Source organism: Elephas maximus, chromosome 2 (assembly GCF_024166365.1).
Source record: "Elephas maximus indicus isolate mEleMax1 chromosome 2, mEleMax1 primary haplotype, whole genome shotgun sequence".
In the NCBI taxonomy this organism is placed as follows: domain Eukaryota; kingdom Metazoa; phylum Chordata; class Mammalia; order Proboscidea; family Elephantidae; genus Elephas; species Elephas maximus.
Window position 1 is genome coordinate 70,017,931 of NC_064820.1, and position 16,546 is coordinate 70,034,476.

At 36.3% G+C, this 16,546-nt stretch overlaps 1 protein-coding gene and 1 pseudogene across 3 annotated transcripts in view; one reads left to right on the forward strand and one right to left on the reverse strand.

The window, feature by feature from the left end:
• ADAMTS6 (ADAM metallopeptidase with thrombospondin type 1 motif 6) overlaps nucleotides 1–16,546 on the reverse strand; it is a 270,739-nt gene that overhangs the window by 46,057 nt on the left and 208,136 nt on the right. For 2 of the 3 annotated variants that reach the window (XM_049864257.1, XM_049864238.1), the window contains 4 exons: nucleotides 15,634–15,757; nucleotides 15,033–15,113; nucleotides 7,105–7,268; nucleotides 6,533–6,671 (listed from right to left, as the gene is read on the reverse strand). In XM_049864257.1, coding sequence (XP_049720214.1) covers nucleotides 6,533–6,671; nucleotides 7,105–7,268; nucleotides 15,033–15,113; nucleotides 15,634–15,757 — 508 coding nt within the window. Of the gene's footprint in view, nucleotides 1–5,729; nucleotides 5,819–6,532; nucleotides 6,672–7,104; nucleotides 7,269–15,032; nucleotides 15,114–15,633; nucleotides 15,758–16,546 lie in introns of all 3 variants that reach the window. The other variant, XM_049864248.1, reaches the window with a different exon arrangement.
• Nucleotides 13,011–13,332, forward strand: LOC126065002 (60S ribosomal protein L31-like; annotated as a pseudogene).

The following is a 16,546-nucleotide window of genomic DNA, read 5'->3' on the forward strand; positions in this document are numbered from 1 at the left end:
AAAGAATCTGCCCTAGCTAGAAAGAAGAAAAACATAGAATACCTTCTACATTTATATGCTCTTCCCTATTTTTTTTTTATTCATCCTTACAAATTAGGCTTAAAATCACATCCAGGGAAGAAAAAGAATAATAAATAAAATAACCTTGAAACCCCCAAGAAGCGTAAAATAAGCTATGTAAATGTTAAAGAAAAAGCAATGATAACATTTTAAACAGTAAATGACAATCAATCAGAAATAGTCCAAAATAACCATATAGTATATATAAGAAAATCTGTGCTCTCTGATCTTCACACAAAATAAAAATTGCCTCTAAATATAAATCTATCTCCTTCCTGCTCCTCCTCAATCTAAGCATAGCTTTAGTTTATTTTTTTTCCCCTGACTTGCCAAGTAATGGTTAGCAGAGAGATGCCTTTGTTTGTCACAAAAACCTGACCAAATTCAGTTCTTTAGTACACAATTTTGTACTTCCACACAGAGAGGAAGAAAGAAAACTCTAGAAAAAATTTTTGGAGACAGTAACCAGGAGTGTCAGCAGAGTTTTGGCACAACAGAGACTATAAATTTAAACTGTAATTAGTGCAAAATATTTCTTTGCCCTGCAAGCAAAGCATTCTTGAAATGGAAAAATTTTAACTATTTTATATTTATATGACAGTTACAAGCAATTCAATAAAGATGACAATTTTATTATATTTTAAGCCTGCCAGTTTATTCCTAGATTTCATAAAGTTTCTTTTATAACAGAACAGGTGCAAAGTTAAATGCAACATCAACTCTCAGTTAATTGGCTTTGGAAGGTTTTACTTTAAAGCCTAAGGGTTGTATTAAATAAGAGGAGGGATTGGGAATGTTGTGGTGGAAAGGAAATGGTTTGAACAGTGGAAAATGAGAGCACATCCAGAAAGGTAGGGTAGGAAATTACCATGATTGCTGTACCTTGCAAAGACTCATTCATTCCCTAAAGAAAGGGCAATTTCCTAAAACAAGAGGGGAAGGTCTTCTCTGAATAGAATCATAACTCCCAAAGGTAAAATCATATTTTGCTATCCGTTTTTATAAATAATTGAGTTAAAAGCGAGGTCATATACCTCTTATGGTTGGTATACCTCTTATGTTCTGACTGGTAGCTCTAATTTAAATTTGCTTGAGTATATAACCATTTATTAATTTTAACTTTCTAAAAAAAAAAAAAAAAACCCATTGCCATCAAGTTGATTCCGACTCATAGCGACCCTATAGAACAGAGTAGAACTGCCCCATAGGGTTTCCAAGGCTGTAAATCTTTAGAAGCAGACTGCCACATCTTTTTCCCATGAAGTGGCTGATGGGTTCAAACTGCTGACCTTTCAGTTAGCAGCCGAGTACTTTAACCAATGTACCACCAGGGCTCCTGTAAGTACCACAGAAACTTTAAAAAATTAGAAGGACGTGCTTCAGAAAGTCTGTTTAGCACAGTCTCAGTTAGCTTTAAAACCATTAATTAGGTGTTTATAAATAATCAGACAGGTAAAGAAAGAAGCATGTAAATCAACTGAGCTACAAAAAAGCTTATAGGCATGCCCAAAGTCAGTGACCACACTAAGCAAAATTATGAAATTAATTGGTATTTTACCACTTCTTTCATTTCCTCCTGTAATGTCCCTCTCTACTTCCCTACCCCAGATATTTATACCTAAATCTTATTAACCTTTGCATTCAACTAATAGCCAACCAATACCAGAGATGGGTGTTACTTAGTAATACTCCCAGAGGTATTTGCATCTGGATGCAAAATTTTTTGAAGGTGAAATAATTTTAATCACTTTCAAAGGCACTAGTACTCAACTTTGGTGCACATTAGAATTACCTAGGAAGCCTTGAGTCAGAATCGACTTGACAGCAATGGATTTGTTTTTTTCTTTTTTTTAAGGGAGCTTTTAAAAACCTGATGCCCAGGCCACACCACTAGCCAATTAAATCAGAATCTCTGGAAGTGGGATTCAAGTATCAAATTGTTTAAAACTTTCCTGGTGACTCCAATGTGCAGCCACGGTTATGAAGTCCTCTCTAGGTAAAGTATTTGGGATAATGAAATTTCAGGCTGGTAAAAGATATTTTTGAGTAGGAGTTTATCATGTTGATCTATGCAGGTTACCAACTGGTGAAAAAGCTCTCTTCAAGGTAAAAGACCATTTTTATTATGAGAGAAAATGCTACATTAAAAAGGTCAGTAGAGATTTAATTTCTAGGTCTTGATTTCAGCCAGTTACTTCATTTAAGTTCTATCAAACAGAAATGATAAAAGTAATGCTTATCTTTTGAGCTATTGAGATCAACTGAAATAGGGTAATAGAAAATGTTTTATGAACTGTCCAGTTTTTATTATTGTATACCTGAGTAGTAGAACACCTGTCATTAAAAAAAACTACTTGTAATATGGAATATGGCTTACTACCTAAAAGACTTGTCACTTTATTTTAACAGGCATTTACTTTATGAAATCTAAGTATCTAGCCTACTGTTTCTCAAAGTGTGGTTCCTGGACCAGTGGCATCAGCATCACCTGGAAGCTTGTTAGAGATGCAAATTCTTGGATCCTATCTCCAAAAACCCATTGCCACTGAGTTGATTCCGACTCATAGCGACCCTATAGAACAGATCAGAACTGTCCCATAGAGTTTCCAAGGAGCAGCTAGTGGATTCAAACCGCCAAACTTTTGGTTAGCAGCTGAGCTTTTTAACCACTGTGCCCTGGGCCTTTGCATCCTATCCCAGATCTATTGAATCAGAAACTGGGGGTAGAGCCCAGAAATCTGTGTTTTCATAAGCCCTCCAGGTGATTCTGAACATGCTAGAATTTGAGAACCACCCTTTGAGTCAAACACCAGTAAGAGAGTATGACTAACTAAAATGAAAGTATGAATACGTATTTGTTATTTGGAACTTCTAAAGTCACAGTGCAAGGTATACAGGCATAAATTACTAACTTAAAAACAAAAATAAACTCCTACATCTTTATATTTTAAAATAATTTTTGCCACCTAGCCAAACTTTATCAATTAACAAATTATGACAATCACTAATCCAATGATAGTAGATGAATTTGAGAGTTAGATAAATTTACAGAGTATACAATACTTTGGGTAAGGAATAAAGAAGCAAAACTCCAGTAGGAGTGACAATGGTTCTGAAAATAGTCATGTTTTAATTCATTGGGGTTGGGTTTCTGTCATAGGAAGAGTCACAACTGTATCTTAAAAACCACATTTATCCTGAAGACAACACCCCATAGCATCTCAATGCTCCTAATCAGGCTAAGGAAATGTTTCATCACTGACTCAGAGAAAAGACCATCATTTGGACTGAATCACCAGCAATGCTTCCTGCAGCATTAAATTTTTCATTTTGGGTCTGCTAAACAACAGAAAAACATCTCAAATTTTCTTATCTTAAAAGATCTCATAAGAGAAATCTATTAGCATTGCTCCCAAACTCAACCAAAGTCCAAATATTCTGCCAATAATAAAACATGTACGGGATGGTAACAGGTGCAGTCTGAGACTGAAATTGCATGTTCCTTGAGAGCTTTCTTGTCTTCTCTTTTTAAAAAATTTGACAGCCTAAAGACACCCAACAAATCCCTGGGGAGATGAAAGTGGAATATCCTAGTTAAAGATTGATTTTAGTATTCACCTTTAGTTCCTGAGTGAAAACTAGGTAGAAATAGATGACTAAAAACGACTTTTTCCTGAAAGGTTTCTTAACTGTAGATGAAGTTCTATTTACCATTGCCTAACATCTGCTGTTGTTGTGTGCCATCAAGTCGATTCCAATTCATAGCGACCCTGTATGACAGAGTAGAACTGTCCCATAGGGTTTCCTAGGTGTAATCTTTACGGGAGCAGATCGCCAGGTCTTTTCTCCCACAGAGCGACTGGTGGGTTTGAATCTCTGACCTTTTAGTTAGCAGCCAAGTGTTTAACCATTGCGCCACAAGCCCTGGTGACACAGTGGTTAAGCACTTGGCTGCTAACCGAAAGGTTGATGGTTTGAACCCACAATCCGCTCCAAGGGAGAAAGATGTGGCAGTCTATTTCCATAAACTAAGGTGGGGCCCAAAATGTGCATTTCTAAATAAGTTCCCTGGTGATGCTGATGCTACTGGTCCAGGGACCACACATTCAGAACCACTCACTGTGACAAATTCCAGCTTTTCACACCACCCCTGCCAACTTTCAAGCATTACACACCCCTCTTCCAAAGAAGTCAATGGGCTACATGAATGTTGTCATATCACTCACACCTGAGCATAATTCAGGTTCTCAGAATCACCTCAAATATCTAGGATCAGTAGCTCCAGAATCAAAGAAAGAAGTGTAAATTTCAAACAAGAGGAAATTTTCCTTCCAGGGGCTTTTCTCCTCCTCTGTTTTTCTTTTGGTTTGTTTTTATGTTCTTATTTCTTCATACAAATATTGATGGAAAAAAATAAAACTCATCTAGATTTTTCAGAGTTCTTAACTGTAATAAAATCATAGTTTTTCTTCTAAATTCAGTTCTCATGGTAGCTTTTGCCTTTTTTGTTGGACTATCTCCTTTCTGAACAATAGAATCATGGGGTTAGAAGGAACACTGAGAATTCACTTAATCCCTCCTTGGCTTCAGACAAGACTGTGTCTAAACCATCCCCAAATATAGCAATTTTCACTACAGAGAAGAACAGGCACTAAGAATTTCCCATTCAACATTCTGTCACATTGTTGAAGACACGAATAGGCTTTCCTCAACCTCTTCTTATCCATGCTAATCTACCTCAGAATTTAGACTTTCCTCAACATTAAACTATTTTGGCTATTCTTTAATAAGTTTATCCCACTTCACCTCAGGGCTGAATTATATATGCACTGTTATAACGAAGATTTCTTTTGGTACATGGAAAGGGGTAAAGTTAACTTAGAGACTGAATAAAAATGATTTTAGTTGAAATTAAGAAAGATCAATATGTAAATGTCACTAAGATATAATACAATGGCATTCACTTGAACAATTAATTCCAAATATCCTTTATTTTATTAAAAGGATTGGTAATGTCCTACAGTTTTTTTTTAAAGTTTACATTGTAAATCACCAACCATTTCACACATAAAATGGATGGGAATTAGAAATCTTTTAAAATATGTAATTATACCTAACTATAGTTCATGATACTTCACACAAGAGAACACATTAATATATTATTATTCATTTGCTTTTTTGTTTATTCATTTAGTGTTTACTGTCAAAGTTGGAATTGTAGTTAATCAATGATTTAATTCTATATGAGCCTAAAAATACTGAATCTATTATATCATGATCATTTATGTGAAAATAATTTCTTGGACTCAAGTCTTAAGAATAAGAAGTGTTTAGAGATTCAATGAGAACAGGTCAAGGAAGGATGAAGCCTATGTGAAACCATATGCTTCTGAGCAGTTTAGCAAGGGAAAATAGATAATATATCGGAGTATGGGGTAAAATGGGATAATTCACTTTTTAATAATTCAAAATAATTTCAATTTAGCCCATTCTAAATATCACTATTCAAAATATAATCATTGCTTTTGGAATGGTGAGGTGTCTAGTCCAGCCTACGGTTGAAGGACAGGTTTGTGTCCTTGCCTAATGGGATCAAGGTGTACGGTGGAGGCGATGCATTTAGTCTCCAGAGAGAAGGAAGATGCTGCTTGCACAGCACTTCTACTCACCAGTCCATGCAGCAGCAAGGGTGTTGGCTTTGAAGGAAGCCAACTGTCCTGCTCTCCCAGCCAGAGGTAAAGAATTGCATTGGTGGCCACTAGAGGGAGGAGGATTAGGAATAGAGTAAATTGTGGGGAAAAGGCACCCATGAAAAACGCACATGGGACAACCAACACATCACCAACCACCGCCTAGCAGCTACCTCTCTGAGGGACTATAATAGGGTCAGAATACACCATTAACCCAGAGACCCAGACACCAGTAATTATTGTAGTATCCCAGTATAGAGCCCCTTAACTTTGATGGCTGGAGAAGGGAGTTTGAATAGGATTGTGGGAAACACACAAGCACACAAACACACAAGCACACAAACACAAGCACACAAACACAAACATACAAGCACACAAACACACACAAGCACACAAACATACATTTTCACCCCCCATTACAAGAAGTTTCATCTGTGCCGTCTGATTCTTACTCATTTTCTTATTTAAAACTCTTGATGTTCTTTACCAAGAATGTGTTCCCGAAAAGCAAACAGCCCACCTTCAAGACAGTCTTGGGAGAAGCACCAGCAGAGACACTCATTGTGCCAAGATGTATTTTACTAACAAATCTGTACAAATTACACAAGGTTGAAAACAAACGGAATATAATTCAAGCAAAGTTTCTTTTGCTAAATTACAGCTTGAAGCAAACCTGCAAGAAATGTTTTCAATTAGCTTCTTTAGCAAACGCAAAGCATAGCTCAGAATATGTTTTGCTCTCCGTCCTGCCCTTTGGGTGGGCTGCCTAGTGGGTGTCTTACCTCCAGCACAAGTAGCTGAGCAATCTGACCAAGGCTGATGATTCCAAGTAAAGCCAACTTCATTGTCTCCACTGCCAGTTCGAGTGATGGGAACGTTAAACTTATATCTAATTCCCAAATTCTGTTCCTGAAGCAACACCTGCCATTGAAAACAACTGGTGAAGACAATTAAAATACAATGAGCCTTCATTCAGATAGTTATTATTTCTTTTGAAGAAGAATTGTCATAAAGTGAGTCTTACAGGAAATTCAAGATGACTTCTAAAACACATGCACTTATATTGAATTTTCTTCTTACATTTTCATGAATAGATTTTTTGGGGGCTTTTTCTCTGATTTCCCTTATTTGGATATAAAAATACAATTCAAGCAAGCATTGAAAAGATCAAATAGTCATATGGAAGGAGCACTATGGCCTTAATGCTGCCAGATTTTACACTCTTGGGAAAACCATTTTACCTTCATTGACCTTAATTTCACCACTTTGTACAACAGAGATAATAAAGCTTGACCCTTCCTACCTAACAGCACAATTACAAACAATAGAAATGGAATGGCAAAGGCACATTTACCATAACGATGAGATTTTCCAAGGTGGGACCTAGAGCTTCCAAGGATTCTGGTTCATCAGTTGGTCTCTTATAGTGAAAAGCTGTGCCAGCAATATCAAACTTCCTAGGCCAGTCGATAGTCCAGGCACCATTGATATAGTAATCATCGCCTTCAGATTTTAAAGCTAAAAAATAAAAAGTCACAATCCACCTAAAAATATGAAACTTTATTTACCAGGATGACACTGATTAAATAGCTGCACCGAAATGTACAATGACCACTCATTTCCATTTAGTTAATTTAGAGATAAAATTGTTGACCATTTTCTTAAGTACAAATTAAAAAGATAATTTTCCATATGAATGTCAAGAAGATATTATTTAAGTATTTATAATGCCATTCATAGAAAAGAGTAGAAGGTTTACCTAAAGGAAAATTATGGGGAAAAAAAGGGATAATAGGGGATGAGGGTAGAGTTGAGGAGCAGACTTTCCCTTCTAAAACTTAAAACAATAATTCAATGAGTATGGGGTAGGGAGAACCTGTGGTATTGGCACACAGACAATGGAACACAGACAACAATGGAACCAAATAGAAAGGTAAGAAACAGACCCATGTACCTGTGGGAATCTAGTATGTGGCAAAGGAAGCATCTCAAATTAGTAAAAGAAAGATAACAGGAAATGGGGCTGAGACAAATGATTAACCTTTGGGGGGTAAAATACTGATTTTATGTCTCATTCTTTATATATGAATAAATGCCACAATTCCACTCCTAGGTATATCCTCAAAAGAATAGAAAACAGGTACTCAAACAAATACTTGTACACAAATGTTCACAGCAGCCCTATTTATTCACAATAGCCAAAAGGTGGAAAAAACTCAAAGGTCCATTAACAGATGAACAGATAAATCAAATGTTGTATATTCATACAAGGGAATATTATTTAGTCATAAAAAAGAAATGAAATACATGCTACAACTAAAATGAACCTTAAAACCATTGCACTAAATGAAAAAATCCAGACATAAAAGGTCATGTATTATATTCTATTTACAGGGTTGCTATAAGTTGGAATCGACTGGACAACAACAGGTTTGGTTTTTCATTTATATGAAATATTCAGAATAGGAACTCCATAGTACTGGAAAGCGGACTGGTGATTGCCGGGGTGGGGGAAAGAAGGTGGTATCCTTTCAGAGTGATAAAAATATCATGCCCCAGGATGGGAACCATCCCCGAAGACAACTCATCAGACATGAAAGGGACTGGACAGTGGGTAGGAGAGAGATGCTGATGAAAAGCGAGCTAATTATATCAGGCGGACACTTGAGACTGTGTTGGCATCTCCTGCCTGGAAGGGGGATGGGAGGATAGAGAGAGTTGGAAGCTGGCAAAAATGTCACGAAAGGAGAGATTGGAAGGGCTGACTCATTAGGGGGAGAGCAAGTGGGTATACGGAGTAAGATGTATATAAACTTATATGTGACAGTCTGACTTGATTTGTAGATGTTCACTTGAAGCTCAATAAAAGTTAATAAAAAAAAAATGCAAAAAGAAAAAAAAAATCATGCCCACCCTTGGTTCTTTTTTTTTTTTTTTTTTAATTGTGCTTTAGTGAAAGTTCACAGTGCAAATTAGTTTCTCATTCAAAAATTTATACACCAATTGTTTTGTGATAGTGGTTGCAGATAAAAGTGTTTTGGAACAACATAGTGAATGTACTAAATGCCACTGAACTATTCACTCTATAATAATTATTTTTGTATGTTATGTGAATTTCACCTCAATTTAAAAAAAAACAAAAGAGCAAAAATGAAAAAAACACCAGATGGGTAAATATTTCATGGAGAAATAGTTAAATCATAAAACATCAGAAGAAAACATGAGGGAACTTAAAAAAAAATAATTTTGGGGTATAAAATGTTTTTCTAAGCATGACAAGAAAACCAGAAACTAGAAATGATTAATAGATATGCAAGCATAATATTTTTAACCTCTACAGGAAAAAAAAAAATTATATAAAAAGTGTATGTGACAGAAAAAGAGTTATTAGCACTACTATACAAAAGCTCCTATACATAAGTAAGACAGTAATAAACATGTCAATTTACTTTTTTGTTAATATGCAAAAAAAAAAAACAAAAACAGGGCTTTGCACTGGTTCTTTCTGGTTCAATCATGGCCAAGGAAGCGACACCGGAACAGGCCCGAATTTTTAAAATTTGGGTGAACTGGAACAATAACCAGAACGGGAAAAATTATGGGTTGAAGCCCTGCTGGAAACTTAAACTTCCTCTTAGAAAACAATGGCTGCATACACGTTGCATAGCAACCAAATCTCTTGCCTGTCGGATTCTACACCTAGTCAGAAACAGTGGTGCCTGGCTCAGAAGTGGTGGCCGATTGCACCACTGTAAATGTGTGTCATTCTCCCCAGTCCTGGCAATAATCCAATCTCATGCATCAGGCTTCTTAAAGAGCTCACTAAGCCTCTTTTGAGTCTCCCATTCCAGGGCTTTGACCTGTAATTTTTCTCATTCTGGTTATGGTTTCAGATCACCCAAATTTGTCAGCCATGACTGAACCAGTCCAAACTGCTTCAAGGCTTTGCTTCAAAACCTTTCATTCATCAGGCCAAATTAGCAAGCAGCCCAAAAGGACAAAATGGTCATGGTCCAGACAGTTTTGGCTTTCTAGGCCCCTACCACTTGTTCTTAATATTATAGATCATTTTCATCACTTCCACCCCATTAGCCTGGCAAATATATTAAATGTCTTAACTCCAGATATGTTGTAAAGATGCATTTAATTGTCAAAAAATAAATCTACAACAGACACACAAGGAAATGCTCGTGATCACTAGCCATTAGAGAAATGCAAGTCAAAGCCACAATGAGATACCATCTCACCCTGGCATTACTGGCACGAATCAAAAAAAATAGGAAATAACAAATGTTGGAAAGGCTGCAGGAGATTGGAACTCTTATGCTCTGCTGGTGGAAATGCAAAATGATACAACCATTTTGGAAAACAATATAGTGCTCCCTTAGAAAGCTAGAAATAACATATGATCCATTAATCCATCTCCTATAAGTATATCCTAAAGAAATAATAGTCATCACATGAATAGACATATACACACCCATGTTCACTGCAGCATCTTTCACAATAGCAAAAAGATGAAAACAAACTAGATGCCCATCAACAGATGACTGGATAAACAAACTGTGGTACATACAAACAATGCAGTATTACGCAACAATAAAGAACAAGGATGAATCTGTGAAGCATCTCATAACATGGATGAATCTGGAGGGCATTATGCTGGATGAAATAAGTCAATCACAAAAGGACAAATATTATATGAGACCACTGCTGTAAAAATTCATGAAAAGGTTTACACACAAAAAGAAACAATCTTTGATGGTTACGAAGGAGGGGAGTGGTGAAGATGGAAAATCACTGAACAGACAATAGATAAGTGGTCACTTTGGTGAAGGGTAAGACAGTACACAGCACTCAGGAAGCCAGCACAACTTGTACAAGGCAAGGTCATGGATGCTCCATAGACACATATGAACTCCCTGAGGGACTGAATTGCTGGGCTGAGGGCTGTGGGGACCATGATCTCAGGGAATATCTAGCTCAATTGGCATAACATAGTTTATACAGAAAATGTTCTACATTCTACTTTGGTGAGTAGCATCTGGGGTCTTAAAAGCCCGTGAGCAGCCATCTAGGATACTCCACTGGTCTCACCTCTTCAGGTGCAAGGAAGAAGGAAGGAAACTATAGATACAAGGGAAAGATTAGTCCAAAGGACGAATGGACCACATCCACCATGGCCTCCACCAGACTGAGTCTAGTACCACTAGATGGTGCCTGGCTACTACCACCGACTGCTGTGACAGGGATCGCAATAGAGGGTCCCGGACAGAGCTGGAGAAAAACGTAGAACAAACTTCTAACTTAAAAAGAAAGACCAGACTTGCTGGCCTGACAGAGACTGGAGAAATCCTGAGAGTATGGCCTCCGGACACCCTTTCAGCTCAGTAATGAAGTCACTCCTGAGGTTGACCTTCAGCCAAAGATTAGACAGGCCCATAAAATAAAACGAGACTAAAGGGGCACACCAGCCCAGGGGCAAGGATAAGAAGGCAGGAGGGGATAGGAAAGCTGGCAATAGGGAACCCAGGGTTGAACAGGGATAGTGCTGACAAGGGGTTGTTAACCAATGTCATAAAACAATATGTGTGCTAACTGTAATGAGAAACTAGTTCTGTAAAACTTCATCTAAAGTACAATAAATAAATCTAATTAACCTTCTGAGATAGGAACTTGTCAAACAAATTTAAGGATTTAATATTTCTTTGACTTTAAATTTTCAACTGTCACTGGTTTTCTATGTCACTAAAATATCAAAATTACTTAGATTATACAAGGACATCTGAGCTAAGAATAAGGTACCTGTGTAATACGTAATAATAAAAGTAAAATTAAAAACAAAATTCCCAGAAGTTTTGATTTCTCCTTCAGTTTGAGCTCTCATTTTCCATTTTCTGAACTACTAAATGAAGGGATCCTAACTCCCCTTTGCTGTTAGGGATAACTAATCAATGATACCATGATGTAATTTGAAAAAATACCACATATTCGATAAGGACTGGGAAGAACTGGCTAAGAGAGGAGGATGTGGCATTATGGAAAAAGGTAATACTAGAAATCTCATTTTTGTTGTGAGTCTTGATGATGTAAAAGAGAATCAAAATTATGGTGTAAAAATAAAAGAGTCTTCTTAAACAAAGGAAGAGCCTGATGATACAACTGTTGTATCTGGAGAATGCATTCCACATGTACTCTTACTTTCAAAAGCTTTAAGGAAAAAAGGATATTTTTAAAGGGAATGAGAATTCATTCAAGCCTCACTAGGGGTCTCTGGAGGACCCCTAAAGCTGTGTCATGTTATATTACCTGAAGGATCAAATACCAAAGAGAACTTCCACTTCTTCCTATGTTGAAATAACTAGGATTGGGCATGTATTCCCACTGTAAGCAACCAGAAGACTCACAAAATGTATGAATCAGTTATTCTTAGACATTGGACAGGACCGTGCAGGACTGTGATATATCAAAGAAGAGAAACAAAGTGAGCCCTACAATTGCCCTGTTTTCTCCCTGGAGGCACTTTCTGGCAGTGCAGAAAGGTGAAACCCAAGGAGAGCATGGTGATCTTACTGAGTTAAGAACAGAGATTAGACACTGAGAAAACTCAAATAGCTGGAATTTGCAGGACCACAGAACCTTAGTGGAAGGAGAGAATCTGTTGCTGAATGCTAATGTGTGTACACACATGATGTAACTCCATGAAACTTGGCAAAAAAAACTAGTGAGGAGCTGTAAGCACAACAACCCCCTAAGCTAGAAATCACTGTGTTACAGCCACCCAGAGCACTCAGTAGAGTCCCAAGAAGAATCACGCCTTTGTAGGAGGGTTAAGCAAGCTCTAGAATAAAAGCTTTTCTGGACTCACCCAAACAAAGCTCAAAAACAATTTTCAAAAAAACCAAGCTGATCCATAAGTTACTTAACACTCTTTAAAGGAAGAAAACAAAATCTAGGCATTCAACAAATAAATAGTCAAAATATATAACAACCAGTAAAAAATTACTAGAAATGGAAAGAAGCAGGAAAATGTGACCAATACCAAGAGGGAAACCAAGCAAAAGAAACACAACCAGAAATGGCAGAAATGATGTGATTAGCAAAAAAGAACTTTCAAACAAATGTACCCAAGGATTTTAAAGGAGACATATTTATATATAATAAGGAGAAACTGAAAGATACATGCATAGATACACACACATTAACAAACTCACTGGGACAATCATTGGAACTCTTCCTCTCTAACCTGCTCGTAGCACAATGGCTCCCACTAAGAACAGTGGTGAGAAGAGTCATTCTGCTACCAACAAGGTGGTGACCAGAGTGTACACCACCAACATTCACAAGCACATCTATGGAGTGCACCCCTTGGGCAATCAAGGAGATCTGGAAATTTGTCATGAAGGAAATGGGAATGCGAGATGTGTGCATTGACATCAGACTCAACAAAGCTGTCTGGGCCAAAGAAATAAGGAATGTTCCATATCGTATTCATGTACATTTGTTCAGAAAATGTAATGAGGATGAAGATTCACCATTGGTTACCTACGTCACCAGTTTCAAAAACCTACAGTCAGTGTGAATGAAAATTAACAGGTGATTATCAAAATAAAGTTGTTATAAAACTGCCTTAAAAAAAAAAAAAAAAGGACCAACTGGAACTTTTAGAGGTGAAAATAACAAAATCTGAAAAAAAAAATATATGGTCAATTGATCTTTGATGAAGGTAACAGGTAATGCAATAGGGGAAATGATAGCCTTTTCACCAAATGGTGCTATCAAACCAAAAACCAAACCCAGTGCTGTCAAGTCGATAACAACTTATAGCGATCCTATAGGACAGAGTAGAACTGCCCCATAGAGTTTCCAAGGAACGCCTGGCGGATTCAAACTGCCAATCCTTTGGTTAGCAGCCATAGCACGTAACCACTATGCCACCAGGGTTTCCAAACGGTGCTATGGTAATTGAATATTCATATAGAAAAAAATAAACTTCAACTCTTACCTTATACCTTACTTATATAAAAATTAACTCAAAATGGACCATATACCCAAAAAAAAAAATTTTTTTTCTTTCCAAATGTAAAAGTTAAAACAATAAAACTTCTTGAAGAGGCATTGAAGACAATCTTTGCAACTTTAGAGTATGCAAAATTTCTAATACAGGCCACAAAAGCACAAGGTATAAGATAAAAATTATAAATTGTATTTTACCAAAATTAAAAGATACTATTAGGAAAATCAGTAAGCAAGACACAAACTGGGAGAAACTCTTCACAAATGTATATTTGACAAAGACGTGTATCGAGAATATATAAAGAACTCTTACAAATAAATTTTTAAAAATTTAATAGGCAAAATATTTGCTTAGATGCTTCACAAAAAAGATATCTATATGGGTAAAATTTAAGAGACTGACAATAGTAAGTATTGACAAGGAGATAGAGCAACTGGAACTCTTGTACATTACTGGTGGGAATATAAAATGATATAACTACTTTGGAAAACATTTTAGTAATTTCTCTTAAAGTGAAATATGTATTTATCATATAAACCAGCCATTCTACTTTCAGGCTTTAACCCAGGAGAAATGAAAATATATGTCCACACAAAGTTTGTTTATGAATGTTCAAAGAAGTTTTATTCATAATCATCCAAGACTGGAAATGACCCAAATATCCATCGACAGGTAAATGGATAAACGAATTGTGGTGTAGCTACACAATGGAATACTATTTGGAAATTAAAAGGAATGAACTTTGGATACACTCAACGATATAGACAGATCTCAAAAACATTATACTGAGCAATAAAAGCCAGAGTATATACTGTATGATTCCATTTGAAATCATACTGTACATACTGTATGAAATATGAAATTCCAACAGATCAATTGTTTGCCTAAGGCTAGGACTGAGGTTGAGGGGATTTGACTGCAAAGGGAAATGAGAAATTTTTTTTAGAGTCAAAGAAATGTTCTATATAGATATATGTAATTATTAATACTTATTGAATTATATACCTATAATGGACGTATATCATTACATGTAAAATTATACCACAACAAAACTGATTAAAAAAAAATAATAATAACCAGCACAGTGAAGATTAAGCTATGTGGTATTAACTTGTTTTTAGCATTTACATGTGCACCTTTAAAACTTGGAACTTATTTCATTTTAGCATAAAATATTCTACCTCAAAGTAGTATGCCTTTCCCTTCATGATACTGTGGTGCTTTTCCTCATTAAGTATGAAAATACAACAAAATATGCTACTTACCAATGTAGTTCTTTGACATGGCAACTTCTCTGACTTCAATGTGAACAGAGCCTCTTGGTATCTGCACCACTTCCATGTAGCCTGGAACACAGAAGATAACCAGCAATAATTAGCATCTACAGCCTTGGTCAGAAAATAAAGATTTAGTAATCATTCAGTAATAATAATTTCCTTATCCTTCCATTCTTTCTTTGACTTTATATTTTATAAATTATGAAAAACTGATAAATTCCCTTTTGGGCTCATGAATACATCTAGAGTATTTTTAGGTTTCTCTAAAGTTATCTCAAGGTATCTTTAACACCTCACGTGTGTAGTATTTGTTCTTTTTTTCCTCCACACATGACCCTCCCATTAATGCCCTGTGGGAATGCATATCTTAAAGAAATGTGGCTAAGTGAAGTTAAGTGGAGAGGAAATAATTTCCTCTCCACTTAACTTCACTTAGCCACATTTAATATTTACAGAAATGAAAGCAATTTGGGAAAACATAAGCTTGTCTGACTAAATGAAGCAACTTAAAATAAGTGGGGAAAATCAAGTGTTTTGGCTATTCCAAGTACACCAGAGGTGTGAGGAAGAGTTCTCTCTACACACTCACCTCCTCTGGGCAACGAATCATTGAAGAACCCTTCAATGGCATCACATGTGCTTCCATCCCCTCCACAGACTCGACATCTATCTTCCCTAGCATCAGATCCCAAAATATTATCACAACCTACATGCTGAAAACAGAGAAGAATATTCAGTGTGTCAAAAAGAGGAATTCTTGGAACCATAGCTAATCAAATAAATGTAATTTACTTATTTTTCCAGTAAAGGAAATCAAAACAGAAAATACTTTTCCTCTTTCCACTTTTACTTTCACTCCCTTTTAAGTCCTAGCTAATATGTCTCAACACATAAGTTTAAGGAAAAAGGAACTCCAATCCCTCAGGAACATATGCCTATATTTCTAACCTAGACTTTTTCATCTATAGGTATCACCCTTAAATTCTTAAAATAGTGTCATTTGTTAGCAACAAGCTCTTACTTATACTCTCAATCAAGAAATGCAAGAACTAAGAAAAAATGACATAGGTTTCAGATGTGGAGGTCCTATGCAGAGTTATTATAACACCAAGAGTCCTCACTGAGCATTAAGGTTGGCCCTTTTTAAACCACTGGCTCTTTTTAGGATATCCAAGTGTTAGTGTCAAAGATCAGTTGTGGGATTCATGCCCATGTAAATCTTTAGAAATGAATACATTTCTACTAGCTGGATAAAATTTCCATATGCAAAAAGGAGATGTAAGCGTGGAATTTAAAAAGCTGAAACTCTACCTCTCAATTTTGCATTTAATCATATAAATGTGGATTTTTGTATATATTATGGGCAGATTGGCACTTGAATTTGCACATCTGACCTTTTGCCATTAACACCAAGCACATATTGCCTGAATTAAATCTCTACCTGGGTCTTTGTTAGGAGCCCTGGTGGAACAGTGGTTAAGAGCTTGGCTGTTAACCAAAAG